General features: G+C 34.9%; 1 protein-coding gene across 1 annotated transcript; it reads right to left on the bottom strand.

Moving 5' to 3' along the window:
- Window positions 1-13,170: 13,170 nt before the first annotated feature.
- On the bottom strand, window positions 13,171-14,922 carry LOC134268187 (uncharacterized). Its single transcript, XM_062750381.1, has one exon. It carries the CDS (start codon window positions 14,920-14,922, stop codon window positions 13,171-13,173), a length of 1,752 nt encoding a protein of 583 aa, XP_062606365.1.
- Between the last annotated feature and the right edge of the window lie 5,632 nt (window positions 14,923-20,554).

The following is a 20,554-nucleotide window of genomic DNA, read 5'->3' as shown; positions in this document are numbered from 1 at the left end:
GTGAACAGTTTCTGAGAACACTCGCGGACAAAAAAAGTACCGGAGAAGAAATAAGAAAAAAAAAAAAATAATAATAATAACTAGTGCTAATTGTAACGGGAACCGTTACAGATGTTCCCCAAACGCTCCCTAACTCCCTTTTGGTGCCATATTCCCTATAAGCTTCATTAAATAAGACAAACTCTATGCATTTGAGATTTTAACAACGTTTACCCAGAAGTATACCAAGTTCATTCAAATTTTAACATTGCACGCGTGCGCATGTGAATGCATGTGCGTAATGACCATATCATCTTGTCTACACAATCTATATATTTTAATACACTAAATATTAAAGTATTTAATCCAAAATTATTTAAAAATACTCTCATTTAAGTGTATTTTTGATTTTACTCATTTCACGTGCACGCACGTGCATACATGAGCATGGTGACCATACCTTCTTGTAGAAGTCCATTACATCTATCTATGTTCTAAATCCCACCCCTTTTGGTTAAAAACCAAGGGAGTTATAACTGTTTAAAGTTTCAGCCAATCAGATTGCAGCGCACGTACATGCACGTGTATACATGTGCATGGTGTCCATACCTTCTTGTAGAAGTATATTATATCTATCTATGTTCCAAATCCTATCCTGTTTGGTTGAAAACCAAGGGAGATATAGCTATTCAAAGTTTAAGCCAATCAGATTGCAGCGCACGTGCATGCACGTGTTTTCATGATAATTGCTATATATCAAGTTGTAGGATATCTTAATGCATGGCTATGTTCAAAATTTCAAAGGATTTCGTCAAAAAAAAAGAAAGATATTGAGACTTTAGTTTCAGCCAATCAGGGCAAAGCGCACGTGCATGCGCGTGAGATCTTGCTATTTCGACCATGACATATTGTTTATGCTTCTAATATATCATCACATTATGAGTTTCAAAGCATTTCATCAAAAAATAGAAAAGCTACGGCTATATCTATTATATTGGTCATTTCACGCGTTGCACGTGCACGCTCTTGCAAGCACGTGCGCGCAAAATGGCCTTCGTTCCGCAAATCTACATAACATGCCTACTGACCCTAAAAAGGTTTTACCTAAGTCGGATGTATAGTTTACAAGATCACTCCCGGACAAAAAAGTACCCAGGAAGAAGAAGAAAAATAATAATAACTAGTGCTAATTGTAACGGGGACCGTTACAGATGTTCCCCAAACGCTCCCCAACTCCCTTTTTGGTGCCATATTCCATGTAAGCTTCATTAAATAGGACAAAATTTATGCATTTGAGACTTTAATTATCAATGCCAAGTTCATTTAAATTTTAGCATTGCACACGTGCGCATGTGAATGCATGTGCGTAATGACCATATCATCTTGTCTACATAATTTATATATTTTAATATACTAAATATTAAAGTATTTAAACCAAAAGTATTAAAACATACGCTCATTCAAGTGTATTTTTTATTTAACTCATTTCACGTGCACGCACGTGCATACATGAGCATGGTGACCATATCTACTTGTAGAAGTCCATTACATCTATCTATGTTCTAAATCCCACCCCGTTTGGTTGAAAACCAAGGGAGTTATAGCTGTTTAAAGTTTCAGCCAATCCGATTACAGCGCATGTACACCCACATGTATGCATGTGCATTGCGGCAATACCTTCTTGTAGAGGTTCATTAAATCTATCTATGTTCCAAATCCCATCCTCTTTTGTTGAAAACTAAGGGAGTTATAGCTATTTAAAGTTTAAGCCAATCAGATTGCAGCACACGTGCATGCACGTGTTTTCATGAAAATTGTTATATATCATGTTGTAGGATATCTTTATGCATGGCTATGTTCAAAATTCCATAAGATTTCTTTGAAAAACAAGAAAGATATAGAGACTTTAGTTTCAGCCAATCAGAGCGAAGCGCACGTGCATGCGCGTAAGATCTTGGTATTTTGGCCATGTCATACTGTCTATGCTACAAATATATCCTTATATTATGAATTTCAAAGCATTTCATTACAAATGTAAAAAGTTACGCCTATATCACTTAAACCGGTTATTTCACGTGTTGCACGCGCGTGCTCTTGCAAACACACATGCATGTACGTGCTTTTATGAAAATTCTTGTTAATCATGCTGTAGATCTTCATAATTTGTGACTAAGTTCAAAATTTCAAATGATTTTGACAAGAAACAAGAAAGATATTGAGACTTTAGTTTCAGCCAATCAGAGCGAAGCGCACGTGCATGCGCGTGAGATCTTGCCATATTGACCGAGTCATCTTGTTTATACTACTAAAATATCCTTACATTATGAGTTTCAAAACATTTCATCAAAAAATAGAAAAGTTACGGCAGTATACATTATATTGGTCATTTCACGTGTTGCACGTGCGCGCTCTTGCAAGCACGTGCGCGCAAAATGACCTTCGTTTGGCAACTCTACACAACATGCCTACTGACCTTAAAAAGGTTTCACCTAAGTCGGATGTATAGTTTACAAGATCACTCGTGGACAAAATTTTCCCAGGAAGAAGAAAAATAATAATAATAATAATAAGAAACAGAGTAAAAACAATATGTTCCCCAACTTCGTTTGGGGAACATAATAATAAGAAACAGAGTAAAAACAATATGTTCCCCAACTTCGTTTGGGGAACATAACTAGTGCTAATTGTAACGGGGACCGTTACAGATGTTCCCCAAACGCTCCCCAACTCCCTTTTGGTGCCATATTCCCTGTAAGCTTCATTAAATAAGACAACCTCTATGCATCTGAGATTTTAACAACATTAACAAAGAAGTGTACAAAAATCATTTAAACTTTAGCATTGCACGCGTGCACATGTGAATGCATATGCGTCATGACCATATCATCTTGTCTACACAATCTATATTTTTAATATACTTAATATTAAAGTATTTAATCCAAAATTATAAAAAAAAAATTCGCTCATTCAAGTGTATGTTTGATTTTTCTCATTTCACGTGCACGCACGTGCATACATGAGCATGGTGACCATACCTTCTTGTAGAAGTCCATTACATCTATCTATGTTCTAAATTCCACCCCGTTTGGGTGAAAACTAAGGGAGTTATAGCTGTTTAAAGTTTCAGCCAATCAGATTGCAGCACATGTACACGCACGTGTATGCATGTGCATGGTGATCATACCTTCTTGTAGAAGTCCATTACATCTATCTATGTTCCAAATCCCATCCTGTTTGGTTGAAAACCAAGGGAGTTATAGCTGTTTAAAGTTTCAGCCAATCAGATTGCAGCACATGTACACGCACGTGTATGCATGTGCATGGTGACCATACCTTCTTGTAGAAGTCCATTACATCTATCTATGTTCCAAATCCCATCCTGTTTGGTTGAAAACCAAGGGAGTTATAGCTGTTTAAAGTTTCAGCCAATCAGATTGCAGCGCACGTGCATGCACGTGTTTTCATGATAATTGCTTTGTTTCTTGTTGTAGGATGTCCTGATGCATGGCTATGTTCAAAATTTCAAAGGATTTCGTCAAAAAACAAGAAAGATATTGAGACTTTAGTTGCAGCCAATCAGAGCGAAGTGCACGTGCATGCGCGTGAGATCTTGCTATTTTCACCATGTCGTCATGTCTATACTACTAATATATCCTCACATTATGAGCTTCAAAGCATTTCATTTAAAAATAGAACAGTTGTGGCTATATCTATTACATTGGTCATTTCACGTGTTGCACGTGCACGCTCTTGCAAGCACGTGCGCGCAAAATGACCTTGATTCCGCAAATCTACATAACATGTCTACTAACCCTAAAAAGGTTTTACCTACATCGGACGAACAGTTTACAAGATCATTCCCGGACAAAAAAGTTCCAGGAAGAAGAAGAAAAATAATAATAACTAGAGCAAAGCTCGTTGCAAAGCAACGAGAAGGTCTCCCGTCCTGTTTGACCGGAAGTAGCTTTCATTTTCAACAAAAATGAGAAATAACGCCTAAAAATGGTTTGAATCCTCTAAAGCTATGGTCATTAATGCAAAAATAAGCAATTTTTGATACTTCCGGTTTAACCGGAAGTGACGACGAAGGACGGAAAATTAATTTTTCTGCTCCCAGAGACATATGTTACCCAAAAACTTGATAAGAACGGCAAAAATACCCGTTTTTTGACTACTTCCGGTTTGGCCGGAAGTGACGATGCCGGACGTATTTAGACGACTCAAATAGATTAAATTTGTGATTTTGAACAACTTTGCTTCTTTGAAGTATTACAAATTCTCAATACTTTTCGAGATATTAAGTAAAAACTTTTGGCCCCTCTAGATCCCATATTTTAGGGGTCAGCCCTTTTTTCGAGGTATCATTTGAAAGATCTTATAATTCTTCACAACTTTTGTTCTATATGTTTTAACAAAATATTTACAAGTAAAACGATATAAAAGAAAAAGTGTTAGAAAATTTGAAACGCTCAATATGACTTTTTCCAGACCATACCGAGCGTTAACGTGCAGTACTTCCGGTGAAAGTTAACAACACAATGCAAATCTACATTTGTTGCTCTATCTTCCAGAAAAGGTTTCATCTTCCTGTGATGAGCGGTTTTTAAGAAGAGCGACGGACAAAATGACCCTTAAAAATCACAAAATTGCGAAAATCTTCGAACCGGAAGTGACGTCATCAAAATGAAAAAAAATGCATCAAGTTTTTTTTATGTTCTATCAGACCTTAAAGTTTCATAAAAATATAACGAGCCGTTTTTGAGAAATCGCGTGCACAAAATCGGGGAGAAAAAAAATAATAAGAAAAACAGTGGAAAAGAAACAAACGAATAACAAGAAGGTCTTCCGCTGAAGACGGAAGACCTTAATAATAATAATAAGAAACAGAGTAAAAACAATATGTTCCCCAACTTCGTTTGGGGAACATAATAAGAAACAGAGTAAAAACAATATGTTCCCAAACTCCGTTTGGGGAACATAATAACATGTAGTATGAAAAACATCAGTCAGCATTTGACTCAATAATAAATTGTATTAGATGATAAGGTCATTGTATCGACCATATAATCTTCAATGAGACTGCTGACATTTTTGTTTCATCAACTTGTTTGTCAATAATTTACCTCGTTTTAGAAATTGTTGAAATTAAACAATGAATTTTTACAATTGTTAACTAAAGATTGAGTGATACCAGATGACTGGATTTATGAGATTTTTAGAGAACAATGACCCAATAAAAATGAGTTGTTCTCTGTTTCTCTCAGATAAAACAATGTAATCTTTGAGGTTGCTCTGCCTATGCCATTGCTAATAAAACATTTAAATCTATTTGAAATGATCTAAGGTTTATTTCATAAGTAGAAAAAAATATAATGCCCACAGAATCGGCGGCCTACGCATGATATTGAAGGGACAAAAATGTGAGTTGCCATAGTTTTACATGATTTATATATAAAATATACAGGAAAATGATTCTCAACTGCTTTTAAAAACATACCAAAAATACGAGACGTGTATATTAAATTTCAAAATAAGTAACTTGTATATTAAAATATATCACAATTAAAAGCATACTCATAAATACACATATTATATAATTCAAGTACTTCCTGACAAATTAAAGTTAATTGCACTTTGAGTTCCAGATATACTTATAAGGAAGTACATCACTCCGGAAAAGAATTAAACTCACTGTTTTGTTGTGCATCGTATGTGCAGATCACCTTTGTGGAGTTCTGTTAAACAAACACAAATATGGTGTTTCAAGTCTTCCTCTGTATTTTTGTAACATTGCCTCAACCCTGGATCATAGGTAGTTCTGGAGAATCCTCGACAAAAGAAACATTTAGATGGGTTCCTCGTGAATGGAAAGGATTATCGCTATTCTGTCCAACTTGCTGCAAAGACATTTGGTCCACAGGAACAACAACAGACGGATGTCGTGCTTGCAGATTGAAAAGTATTCTGGATTACAGTGACGACTTTCTTTCTTTAAATGTTTCAAAAGAGGGATATTTAGAAGGGAAAAAATCTCTTGAAAATATGGTTTTAGAATATTCGTACAAATATCTTCAATGCTTTCCGAATAGCATACAAACAAACTTATCACAATATTGTTTTTTAAAAGTACTTAACCTGTCTGTATGTGATTTTCTAGGAATAACAAGAGTCAATTTATCTCACAATCTTATCTTGGCAATACCAAATCTGAAATGCCTCAGAAATTTAACGTATCTTAATTTATCTTGGAATTTATTGACTTTTTTACCCAAACATTCGCTGGCCGGAAACAGGAATCTGAGATATGTCAACCGATCCCACAATTCCATTAGTTACATAGAGCCGGGGGCTTTGGCATCAATGGCGTCTCATGTTATTATTCTGAGAGCAAATCCTTTGATATCTGTTGATGTCTCAGACATTGTTTTTGAAAGACCATTTCGTTTTTTTGATTTTTCAAACAACAGTCTTTGTACAGGCACAAATATACATAGTTGGAAAATGAACAGGTCGAAAACATATGGTCCAGGATTTGTAGACTTCTCACACAACCAATTCACAACAATGCCAAATGTTAGAAAATTTAGTTTCACTAACCTCGCTGATTTGGAAAAACTATTTGACTTCGCTTTTGATGTACGACATAATCCCCTGGTATGCAATTGTAGAATCGCAAAACCCGTTTTACTTTTTATGCGCCCGAATTTTTTCGGGGCGCATATTGTTTTTGTCCTGTCTGTTTGTCTGTTTATCTGTTTGTCTGTTTGTCTGTCTGTCTGTTGTCAACTTTAACCTTCGCCATAACTTTTGAACCGTAAGAGATAGAGACTTCATATTTGGTATGCATACTCCTCTAATAAAGTTCTTTCAAATGACATCAAGGTCAATGACCTTGTGACCTTGAATGTGACCTATATGCTAAAAATAGGTTTTTCAACTGTTTGTCATAACTTTTGAACCATAAGAGATAGAGACTTCATATTTGGTATGCATACTCCTCTAATAAAGTTCTTTCAAATGACATTAAGGTCAATGACCTTGTGACCTTGACTGTGACCTTTATGCTAAAAATAGTTTTTTCAACTGTTTGTCCTAACCTTTGAACCATAAGAGATAGAGACTTCATATTTGGTATGCATACTCCACTAATAAAGTTCCTTCAAATGACATCAAGTCCAATGACCTTGTGACCTTGACTGTGACCTATATGTTAAAAATAGCTTTTTCCACTTTTTGCCATAACTTTTGAACCATAAGAGATAGGGACTTAATATTTAGTATGCATACTCCACTAACAAAGTTCTTTCAAACAACACCAAGGTCACTGACCATGTGACCTTGACTGTGACCTTTATACTAAAAATAGCTTTTTCCACTTTTTGCCATAACTTTTGAACCATAGGAGATAGGGACTTCATATTTAGTATGCATACCCCACTAATTAAGTTCTTACAAACAACACCAAGGTCAATGACCTTGTGACCTTGACTGTGACCTATATACTAAAAATAGCTTTTTCGAACTTTGTTGACGCCGGGCGCATAGTGTTTCACAAACACATCTTGTTGAACCATTTATTAATATAATGAAAAGAAATTACTTCAACAGTATTACCCCAGCGCCTTTCAAGGGGAGATCACTCCCAAGTATCATAAAAAATAAAAAAAAAATAGTTGACTTGATATGTAATTATACTTCCAACCCTGTGTGTCCTGGGGGTTGTTCTTGTATCGAAAACCAGACAATTCAAGCTTAGAGAGGCGAAACTTAAAATAGGTACTCTATATGAATTGTACTGGGTCTGGGCTAACGCTTCTTCCTCATATCCTTCCAGAAAGTGATGAAATCGGATTCTATTTGAGAGAGAATCCAATTAGAGAAATAACTCAAGAACATTTTATGGAACGCGTCACCGTTCTTGATTTATCATTTATACCTACCTTTGAAATGGAAGCCCTTGAAAACCTTAATCATCTGAAAGTTTTCTCTATTCCAAGATCCCAACAGATGCAAGGAATTCCTCGGGTACTTTCTTTCCTGGATCCGTGTGTGTTTCTTCAACGGGAAAGTTTTATTATGTATTGCACTTGTTCACACCTTTGGATGTATCATTGTATTCAAACACAACAAGCGGATAATTGCACACAATATTCTTTTTATTGTATAAAAGAAAATGGTGAGGAACTAATGACAAAGTACTTTTCTTATCTGGGATGTTCAGGCTTCGGTCAACATCATAATTACTTTGCTTTATTGTCAGTCTCTTCTACAATCGTGTGTGCTTTCATCCTTTTTATTTTTGCTAATATATGGAAATTTGAAATCAAGATCATTTTAAGATCTAGACGAATATGTACAACATCCAAGAAAACTCTGGACGAAGACTGTGTGGTTTACATTTCATATGACGAAAAGATAGAAGATTTGAACTCGTGGCTGATAAAGAGACTTGAATCGTTTTTGAACAGGAATGATTTGACTGCATTTATCCCGTCACGTGACCTACCTTTAGGCTGTATAAGGTCAGAGGAGACTTCAAGACAGATTTCTGTATCGAGGTACTACATCGTCCTCATGTCTGACGGCTACTTCGATGAGGATTCTTTTCTGACGCGGAATGACTGGAAGTGTATCTGGAACAGTTACTTGTCAGACTCTAGAAAGGAATTGCTGGTCATTAACTACGATTTGATGAGGAAAACCGATGTTCCCTCTAAAACATTTAAGGCTGTCATGCGTTTTGGCAATGTTGTTGATTTTGCTTCGGGAGAGAAGAGAATATTTTCAAAGATGATGGAAAAGTTTTTTTAGTAACATTAAAAAGAAGACACTTTAGGAGTATCCAGATAAATACCTGAAAAACATTTATTTTGATATAAAGTTGTATTCCTGTGTCTGTGTGTTGTTTGTCTTTAACATTGTATGATGTAGCCTTGTCTATGATGTGTATATATAGTAAATAGAAGAATCAGTAGTGTAAATACATGTACGCTGATTAATTGATTGTATGTTGTTTAACGTCTCTCTCGAGAATTTTTCACTCATATGGAGACGCCACCACTTGCCGATAGAGAGCTACAAATGTTGACCTATACTCGACACGCAGGGCCATTGAGCAGGGAGGGATCTTTTTCGTACTGGCACCTACTACGACACTGGACCTTGGTCTATATGGTATCAACGTCCTACAGTGGGATTCGAATCTGCGACGTAAGAATTTACTCCTTAATTTGCAACTCTAAAGAAGAAGCTCTAACGACTGCGCCACGCATGCGGCGATAATATGCTGAATGCTGTTCTATATAAAATTAAAATTATAAGACCCATTACATGCATTAGGACATTCAACTATACAGTATGATGATATTATACATGTATATAGAATTGCAATATTTTTAAAAACATATCGTGGTTTCCAATAGCAAAACATGGACACTGCCATTATATTCATATGGGAGGCGGGGGTATCATTAAGTGAGCTCAATGTTCACAGTACCTCTAGTTTGTCTTTATCCACCTACAGTTGAGTGTACCGACCAACTTCATAATTTGTATGTCTCAATTCCTCATAATCTTTATGTCATTATATTTATTGACTTAACTTTGAAAAAAATATACTTTAAAACCACTGATTGATGTTGCATGATTGGAATAATTATCCAGATATATAAACAAGATGAAAGAGGACTGAAAAAGATAATGTTCTGAATGTGAAAGACAACAAAGAAAACAATAAATCGTCGATCTTCAAAATCCAGTTTTTCATATACAGCACGATATCAATAAATCAAACTGAAACTAATAAAGCAATATAAGATGCTAATGTGAATATCATTTAAATCCGATACAGGTATATATATCATCCGATAATATAGGGTAAGATGAGATGAGGAGAAAGAGACATTAAGGATAGGTTGTGTATTACACTCATTTTCCTTGTTCGTATTTTCGTCAGTAATTTAATATATTGAAAATATAAGAAATTTGAAAAGCTATCCGATTAGATTTATTCAACTATTTATATGAACGAAGTTCTTTTTTCAAGATTTTTAATAAAAGTTTGAATGCCATATTTGTTCTCAATCAATACAACATTGATTAAACGGTAGTATAGCTTCGTCATTTTTTTTTCAGAAAAGTTTTAGATCGAAAAGGAAGAGATCTTTGGTCTCCATCTTCTTTTTTGCAGGCATCAATTCCATAATGGGCAGAGAAATCTCTGCATTCAAAACAAGTGCTGTAACGTTACCATCAGCGAACATCACTCCCGAAATGATGACTTTAAACGAGACTGTTGATATCTTTGTTTCACCAACTTGTTTTTTTAATAATTTATCTCGTTTAAAAAATTGTTCATACGTGCTCTTGTAAATCGAATCAACTTAGAGATTGATTGATTGATTTCATATTGCGTAACGTCCTTCCCGAGAATATTTTTTACCTTTGAGACAAGTCGTCTGTTCTCTGGCTATATTATGTAACGTTGTAACAATCATAACCATAATTATAGTAAATATTAACCTTCGAAAGCCCTTTTACCTGCAAATTTTGAGTCTTGCCTTTGCAGATATCTTTTGTAGAGGATTTGAATTGAGGCCTTTTTTCTTTTCCGATTCCGTAAATCTAAAACTTCGGAAACCATTTTACTTTTCAATTCTGAGTCTTGCCTTTGCAGGTACCTTGTGTATAGGGTATGAATTGAGGTATTTCTTCTTTACGGATGACCTCTGTACTAAACATTTGAATAAAAAAAATGTATGATGTATATAAATACTCAACAAAACTTAATGGCAAATTCAACATTATCCTCTTAGCAACAATACGAAACTCTATGGTTGTACTGAAAAGCCATGACTAATTAAATAACAAATATAATGCAATATCCTCGGTATTTTGTATAACAATGAGCGGAATATAAGGCTATTGCATCTTCTTCAATTTATGCTAATAGTTGATAATTGTAACTGATGACATAGTCCTGGTTTATTTTTCATTGCAATTAATATGACCTTCGTCAATCATCGCTTTAAAACCGTGAAGACGTCCAGAGCAGCAGGAGATCTCAAAGTGTAGATGTCTGTTGTTGTTGCTCTTATTCTATTAATTGGTACAGGCGACTCCCATCATTTCACTTCTTAAACAATTATCAGACATTCCTGTTGTCATCAAAGGTTTAACTTCACTGCCATCTACGGACAAGGATTTATCAGAATTATTATTTGCTAGCAGTCTGTATTTGTAAGCTGATGATGTATTGTTTCTCTCTTCTTTAGGTTTTGATCCATCAAAAGTTTCCTTTTAGATGAATCATAATCAGATAGTCCCACGAACGACACCAATGCTTTAGAACTTTTTTTCAGAAAGCACCACTCCAGTAAGACCCTGGCCAGATTACTTTAATTATGGTACCTCCTACTACTACATATTTATACATGGTATCAACACCATACTTTATTTCTTTTCTTCAACTTCGATAAAAAGAATTTTTTTCTTCACTCAGTCTTCAAATGTTTTATGGAAAAATTAAAAAAAGCCATATTATTGTTGTCTCTTAAATGTTTGGAAATGAGTGTGGCAATGATGCAGTCAATCAAATTGATTTTTCTTAAACAGCTTGTAATTTGTCAAAAGACTTTTCTAATTGTTTCAATCTTATTTCTCATATCGCCAGTCATTGAGTGTATTGTTATAACCATGTTAGAGCATTAATATCTATTGTGTTGTGTTTTTTTTACTTTTCACCAGCACGATTTATATATTTAGATGTATGTGTTACAATATGACTAACATCAGATCCTCGTTCTTTTTAATTGTGAAGGATACATCACATACAAAGCACTAGCAACAAGGGTCTGATTTTTATCAGATTGATATGAGCTGTATTTGATTTGTGTAATCCTGGATGAATAAAAATTTTTGAATTTTACTTCACTGAGTTTTATTCACATAATTTCAATTTTACATTTTAATGATTCATCTCTTTCTTTCCGTATTTGGACAGATAACTTCATCAAGGATTAGTGTCAACCACGTTACATTTACATCCACTGAATATTTTCTCTTTTATTTCTTAAGAAAACCCATTGCAGTAATCAGTGCATGAACTACAATAGGCATGTCCACCTGTACAGATTTCTTGATCGGTGGCTGTTCCATCAATAGAACGTCTCAGACGTTCGCATCATTAATACAATAATTATTCTTTTTCATCCTAGTTTAAATGATTCTTTACACAGATATAAATATAAAATTATAAATAATAAGATGTCTTTCTTTGGTTGTTAGTACGGGAATGAATGTTGCAGCTATTGCAGAAAAAATTACATAATAACCCGCTTACACGGGTTATTTATTCTATTTTTTGGTATTTTATTATTATTTGGTATTTTTTGTTTGTAAAGGTAAACATAATGTGATAAGTTGTTGGTAATGGTTGCCATCACGTTATAAATTTTTGGCAACAGTTGACAACACGTGATAAGTTGTTGGCAATGGTTGACATCACGTGATAAGTTCAATGGTTGAAATCACTCGATAAGTTGTAAACAATAATTGACATAAAAAGATTCAGCATACGGGGTTCATATCTCACTTGATTCGATGCGCAAGAGCTAGTATACTCTGCGTACGAAACATATGGAGATAACGAACAGTATTCAAGATCAAAAGTCCATAAAACAATTCAAAATAGGAGCAGAACAAAGTCTTAATTTCTTAAACGAGATAAATTATTGACAAACAAGTTGATGAAACAAGAATATCAGCATGTCCCTTGATCTAGTTCACAAATAGTAAGAACGTCCTTCCTATTCCTCTCTTACTGATTTTTAAGAGGGAATTGTGAAGATAACAAAAAGCAATCAAGTCGATGGCCCACTGAAAAAAATAGAAGCACAGCGAACACTGGCCTCTAAGAACATAAGAGATGGGATCAGATGCCATGAAGGAGTGAGCATCCACTATTGAGATGTGACACCCGCCGTGAACAAAAATTTGGGAACTGTTCGCATACTTTAAGCCCACATTACAGTCAAAGTAAAAATTGTTTCTTGTGTCTAGAGCTCCATTCGTGATAAATTTTGAAGCGCTAGGAATGTATCATTTCAACATGACCTGATGGGATCAAAAACAATTATTCCTTTATAATTTTTTAACGATTTAAAATAAAACTGACATTTGCGCAAATGCTATTTATTTCAAATATCTGAGTTTGATTATTTGTCCACTTTTCTTTTTATTGTCAGCAACAAACAGATGATCGTCTTCATCTATACTCAGTCCCATAGGTTTTACCATTCCACAGTCTATATAACGGAGAAACTGTCCATACTGATCAATGATATGGACGCACTTATTCATTTCATCAGCTGTAAGTATATGACTCAGACTGTCTGTTATGATTCCTCGGGGAGTGAAGTTTTGATTCCATTTGGGGGGAGGGTAATGCCCAGTGTACCTGAATCTCAGTTTTCCAGCTTGATTAACCACTATAACAGCTTCACCATCAGTCACACAGATATCTAGGTTCCTGTTTTCGGTGATATATCTTCTGTAAGAACAAGTACTAGTATTTGGGTATAGAGGTTTACCTTCCTCGTCAAGCTGAATGGTTTGTTTCTCTACGAAATCAGAAAAACGGACTACTTTTGTTTGAAAAGGTTTGCCATCACGCATGGTTGCCAGAAAAACACTAGTTCTTCTATTATCCATGATAACCAGAAGGTCACCAGCGGAGGTGGGGCAAACACCTTGAGGTCTCCAATTGTGTAACTCGATCGTGTGCTGTACCTCTTCGTTCTTGACCTCAATTACTGTTTTCGCATGCGGGTCACAATAAACCAGATTTCCATTACGTGTCACTGCTATGTATAAAGGACCTGAGAATACACCTGGTATGTTGGTGTCAAATGATATACTAGTAATACATGATTTGACATGTGATTCCTGGCCGATGCTGAAGAGCTTAATGACTCTGGAATCTCCACTTGCCCAAATCCTAGTATTTTTCAGACAGGCAATGTTTTGAAGATAAGTGTACCCAACATATTTTGTGGTGATGGTCTCTGGTTTATCCAGTAGTGTTTTGGCTGAAGGAGCCGGTGCGGATTCTGCTATTTTCTTTGCCATCTTTGAGTTGTACACATGGTCGTCATTTATCAAGGACAACGTTCCGAAAAGTTCCTGAATCTGATCTTGTTGAATTTCTTTCGGCGCAAATGATGGCAAAGAAATATTAACAGAATGTGGACTTTTCTTAAATGTGGGTACTTTACTATTATATTGAAATAGCAAGGACGAATCATTTGATTCAAGAATTTTTTCTAACAAATTCAAATGAAAATTAATGTTTGAGATATCCCGTTCTATTTCGTCATTGTTATGTTTAAGAGCTTCCATATGTGCCTTTTTCATCTCTGTGAGTTCAGTTTGGAGTTTATTGACAACTCTGTCAATTTTCTTGTGCCAGTCCTCTCCTAGTTTTGCTATAGATTCAGAAATTTCTTTACATTTCAATTCTAGTCTGTCCATCTTCATATGTATAACTGCCATGATACCATTGTAAGTTGGTAAAATGTCCGCTTTTATTTTCCCAACGTCTTGTTGTATTTCTTTCCTTTTAGAGTACAGTTCACGGAGCTGAGAAATTTTGTGACTTGTATGTTTTTCAGAAACAACACAGGCACTACATATTGGTAAATCACAATGTTTACAGTACATCTCACAACGTTCCTTGGTGTGTATTGTACATTTAGGGTAGAGGGGAACTGATTTCCTAGACTGAAATTTGACGACTTGGTGAAGATTGGATTCATCAGAAATCATGTGTTTACCTACGCAAGTTGTGCACAGATTAACAAGGCATGTATCACAATGCATCTGTACCGCGGCAGTGTTGCAAACGGCACAACACATCACGTCCTGGGCACGGGGTTGGCCCTCCATGCCTTAATTAAGACAAAGATCTACAAACAAAAATAGAAGAACAATGCATCTCAAATTATTTTTTTAAAGAACAAAAGACATTAGTCGGAACAAGTAAATCTAGTTTTCATTTGTTTTACATTTAGATTATTATTTCCTTATAATGTTTTAAACATGGCTAAACATTGCTTAAAAATTAAATTACTTTCTAGCGATCTTTAAACATGTTGAAAGAAAAAACATCAAACAAAAATAAATTACCTGCGATGTGTCCGCAATATTAGCTAACTGCAGATCTGTAGCGTTATGGTTTTATATTAAAGTCTTTGATTATAAGGTTGTATTGTTTATATGATTAATAAGATTGAACAGTTTAATTTCACGTACCTTTTTTTATTTAGCATATCAGTATGCATGTGTAAAAATCATATTTTAAGGCAGTCTTTTTAAGCTCTACAGAACAATAGAAAACTTTCGTTAATTCAAACAAGTGGCTCCATTGTTCTGTGGAGAACACTGCTTAGATTGGACATATGATTGATAATTAAATATGCATATCCATTGCAATCTGTTTGCATAACTCATTGGCTTCAACCTTATTTCCTCTGTAGATCTCATAATACAAAATAATATAACTTGAAATTTTTCTGCGCACGGTTGGGGTTATATTTCCCCACTTTCCACAATGGTCAATCAACTATCTATCATTCCCTGTTTCTAGGTATTTTTGTCCCCCGCTTTCGCGAAAGCGAGGGGACATTAAATCTCATTCGTCTGTCCGTCTGTCTGTCAGTCTGTCCGTCACAAAAACTTTAACCTTGCCCATAACTTTTGATTTAGTGGAGCTATGGCTTTCATATTTCACATGTGTATTCCTTGTGACAAGAACTTTCTTTGGGTACCACCAAATTTGACCTTTTGACATTGACCTTGGAGTTTGACCCACTTTTACATAAAAATTCCAAACTTTTACTTTGGCCATAACTTTTAAATAGTAGGTACTAGGACTTTCATATTTTACATATATGTGGTAAGACCTTTCATTGGATAACAACAATCTTGACCTTTTGACCTTGGCCTTGGATATTTACGTACTTATGAAAAGACTTTAACCTTGACCATAACTTTTGAACGGTGAGGACTAAGGCTTTCGTACTTCACATATGTAATCCTTGTGAGAAGACCTTTTATTCCATACCAATAACTTTTACCCTTTGACCTTGACCCTGGAGTTTTAACTACTTTAAAAAACTTTAACCTTGGTCACTTCTTTTTAACAGTAGATACTAGGACTTTTATATTTCACATATGTATTCTTTGTGGCAAGACATTTCATTGGATACCAACAACCTTGACCTTTTGACCTTGACCTTGGAGATTTACGTACTTATGAAAAAACTTTAACCTTGACCATAACTTTTGAACGGTGAGGGCTAGGGCTTTCGTACTTCACATATGTAATCCTTTTGAGAAGATCTTTCATTGGATACCAACAACTTTTACCCTTTGACCTTGACATTGGAATTTTAACTACTTTTTAAAAAACGTTAACTTTGGTCACAACTTTTGAACGGTAGATACTAGGACTTTCATATTTCATATCTCGTATGTATTATTTGTGGCAAGTCCTTTCATTGGATATCAACAACCTTGACCTTTTTACCTTAAAGATTTACGTACTTATGAAAAAACTTTAACCTTGACCGTAACTTTTGAACAGTAAGGGCTAGGGCTTTCATACTTCACATGTGTAATCATTGTGAGAAAACCTTTCATTGGATATCAACAACTTTGACCCTTTGATCTTGACCTTGGAGTTGACCTACTTTTGAAAAACTTTTTACTTTGGCCATAACTTTTTAACGGTCAGGATTAGGGTTTTCATCCTTAAAAAAAATCAACTTCAATGTTACTTTCTGAAAAAATGACATATATTACACACAATATGAAAAATAACATCTCACCCACAAAGACATCGAAAGCGGGGGACCACAATTCTTTGAATTTGCTTGTTTTTAACCAAACTCTATGTTTTAATCACCTCCTAACCCCTAAGAGTCAGTCCATTGGTCTGTGGAGACCACTTTGATATTGCAGTATTGTTATGGTCAGAGAATTTAATATAAACCATAAAACAATAGCTCTGTAGCTAATTATTGGCACTCAACACTCAAAAATGTATTTCAACAATGAAAACTTGATGATTTAGTATAACAAATCATCACAATATATGTTTTTTTTCTTTTCCCCCAATACTTTTGAAAAATTTACTGACTGAAAACCTTTAAACCCCATTTTGATAGCAAATGGGATGGCTTTAATTTTCACATATAACAATAAGGTATTTTACAAACATAGCCCTATTATGGGGTGTGTTATATCGCTTTCAGATAGAGTGTGTCTCCCAGCAGATACGTGCATGCAACAGCAACAAAAAAATCCAAATACAACTAATTTTAAACTTAATTACACAGACTACAGTCAAATACCTTGATGCAACAGGCGTTAAGATTTCGTATAAAGCCAGTATTTATTTATTCTATGGTCGTTTTAATGATCTTGTTGCAACTTAAACAATCGCGAACTAAATTGATTGAATTCTGTGTTTCATACCTAACTTTAGGCTTTTTTGACTGTACGGTTTACTTCGCTAACCTGGTCAGTACAGAGGTTTCTCTGCTGGTAAGAAAGAGAGTATTATTCCTCTAAGTCACCTGATCCCACTTTTCAAAATGTTGTTCCCAGCATAGGCGTCGGATGCAAATTGAAAGGGGGGGCTAAACCAACAAAAAAAGGTAAACCCCAATTTTCAATACATAGAAAATGTCTATCTTTGCAAAAAAAGGGGGCTAACCCCCCCAGCCCCTAGCCCCCTCCCCTGGTTCTAACGCCTATGCATAGGGGTCCGTGTGATTTAGGTTTGTATTGTTTATGGGATTAATAAGACTGTACAGTTTATTTTCACGTACCTATTTTATGTCGCGTATCAGTATGCAAATAAAAATCATATTTTAGAGCAATCTTTTTAAAGTCTGCAATTCGGACAACAGGATATCCTCTCCGAAATCCCAATTTTTTCAAGCTTTGAAATGAAAAAAAATTGTAATCAAAAACATGAAAAATGTATCTCGAAGTAAAAGGTAAATCAAACTATATAGGTCTTACAGAAATTTTACGACAGAAAAATATTCCCTTCACTGGGTTTACTTACCTGGTGACCGTTATCTTCCGATGTCAGGTGTGACTGTCAGGTGTTGTCTCTTTGTCGACCTACATAATATTGACACTTCCTGGTTCTACACCGAACACGAGGGAACGGATCCAAAAATTTTATCTTCTTTTTTTAAGCACATTTTACGAGAATGTGTTTTTAGCCATACATATATACACTGATATAATTATTACAAAATATTTTTTAATGTAGCAAGCTTTTTTCTAATATCAAAATATTAAACAGTCTGCGATAGACAGATAGTCAGATTTGTTTTGTAGAAACAAGGCTTTTAAATAAAAAAGATTAAGTTATTATCAACATATAGTAACCTTGAATACTTTTCTCTATCAATTAACCGTGTCTTTCGTCTTCAACAAGTTTTACAACATAGGCGGTGGAAACGGGGGGGGGGGGGGGGGCTAGGGAGGCTTAGCCCCCCTCCCCACTTTTTTTGAAAAAATATACATTATATAGGCATTGAAAATTGGCATTTACCTTTTTTGTTGGTTTAGCCCCCCTCCATTCAATTTGCTTCCGATGCCCATGTATAATGAAAATCTACTTTCTCTAGAAATGACAGGATTACAATATCTGCCTGTTTCTACTTACAATTTATGTGCACTTCTTAATTTGGTAAGATAAGAAAATAGATTTTTATGACGTAGAAGACATAAATATGGTTGGGTTTCCAGTTTCTTAAGAATATGTACTATAAAATGACAGCTTTATTAATAAGTGAATAGCCAACAATATCAGTATCACCATTGGCTCTAGTCTAGGGGGTCGGAACCGGGGGTGGGTATGGGGGGTGGGGGGCTAAGGAGATTAAAAATTGACTGAACATATTGGCAAATAGAATATTAATAGATGAAATCTATATTGCTTATATATATTGCTATATATATGAATGTATTCTTAAATTTGAAAGATTCAGTTTATACTGTGGGTTGAAATAGAGGATATTTATATTGTAATTTGAAATTTGCTTTATGAAACTGTTAACATATAGAGATAATGAACAGCATTCAAAATAAAAAGTCCATAAAACAATACAAAATAGGAGCAGAGCAAACACGGATCTTCAAAGCATTAGTTGTTGGATTAGATGTCATGGAGGGGTAAGTATCCCCTGTCACAATCGGCGTTTGATCTTTGTAATGATCTTGAAATAACGGGAAAAATTCTGTCGTCAATTCAGTGTATAAATAATGAACTAACAATTAATGAAAAACGTCAGTCAGCATTTGACTCAATGATAAATTGTTTGCTTACAAGGTCATTGTATCGATCATAGAACTTACGAAATGATGACTTTGAACGAGACTGCTGAAATTCTTGTTTCATCAACTTGTTTGTCAATAATTTATAAATTGTACATATCTTGCGTATCGAATTAACTATGAAATATAAACTCTATATGCAGGTGATAATGGTGGGAACGAGCGCTTTGACTGGATTTCGATGAAGGTTTATTGCTGCATAAGTAAGGGAAGTTTACGATAGAAAAGTTAAAGTTATCACGTTTATCGTAGAGCCTTGGTTGTTAGATTACCATTAACGCCTTTTTAAGTAACATAATTATAAAACAGGTGTTTCAAACTTTGTGGCATCTTTTATCTCAAGCTCATAGGGCTATATCATATCGACATAAAAGAATGCAAATTACCATTGATAATTGACAATACGTAGTCAACATACCCGGTATCTGAAATATCGAGTTGAAGGCCACAACAAGTGTTTTCTTCTTTTCACATGTAAGATTCTGGACAAATTATGCTTCGTATGAATACAATAATAGCTATAGGTAATTGCTAATAATAAGGCGCAGTTGGTACCCATGGGAATTCCAATTGATTGTTAGAAGACCTGGTCTCCAAAAACCACATATATATCTTCAATGCTTTCTGAGTAACATACAAACAAACTTATCACAAAATCGTCTTTTAAAAGTACCGATTCTGCCTTGCCTTCCAAATTTATGTGATTTTCTAGGAATAACAAGAGTCAACTTATCTCACAATCTAATCCTGACAATACCAAATCTTACCTGCCTCGCAAATCTAAGGCATCTGGATTTGTCGTGGAATTTAATAACAGTTTTAACTAAACATTCTCTTGTTGGAAATAGGAATCTAAGATATGTCAACCTATCCCATAATTCCATTAGTTATATAGAGCCGGGGGCTTTGGCATCAATGGCAGCTCATGTTATTATTTTGAGAGGAAATGTTTTGATATCTGTTGATGTCGCAGACATTGTTTTTGAAAGACCGTTTTGTTATCTTGATTTTTCAAACAACAACCTGGGTACAGGCACGAATATGCACAACTGGAAAATGAATTGGTCCAAAAATTATGGTCCAGGATTTGTAGATTTCTCACACAACCAATTCACAAAAATGCCAAATGTTAAAAAAAACTGGGTTTTGCTAACCTTGT

Source organism: Saccostrea cucullata, unplaced genomic scaffold (assembly GCF_032062105.1).
Source record: "Saccostrea cucullata isolate Sc308-1 unplaced genomic scaffold, CSIRO_AGI_Scuc_v1 ctg9743, whole genome shotgun sequence".
Classification (NCBI taxonomy): domain Eukaryota; kingdom Metazoa; phylum Mollusca; class Bivalvia; order Ostreida; family Ostreidae; genus Saccostrea; species Saccostrea cuccullata.
The sequence above is the reverse complement of the archived record's forward strand: the minus strand, read 5'-3'. Positions and strand labels throughout refer to the sequence as shown.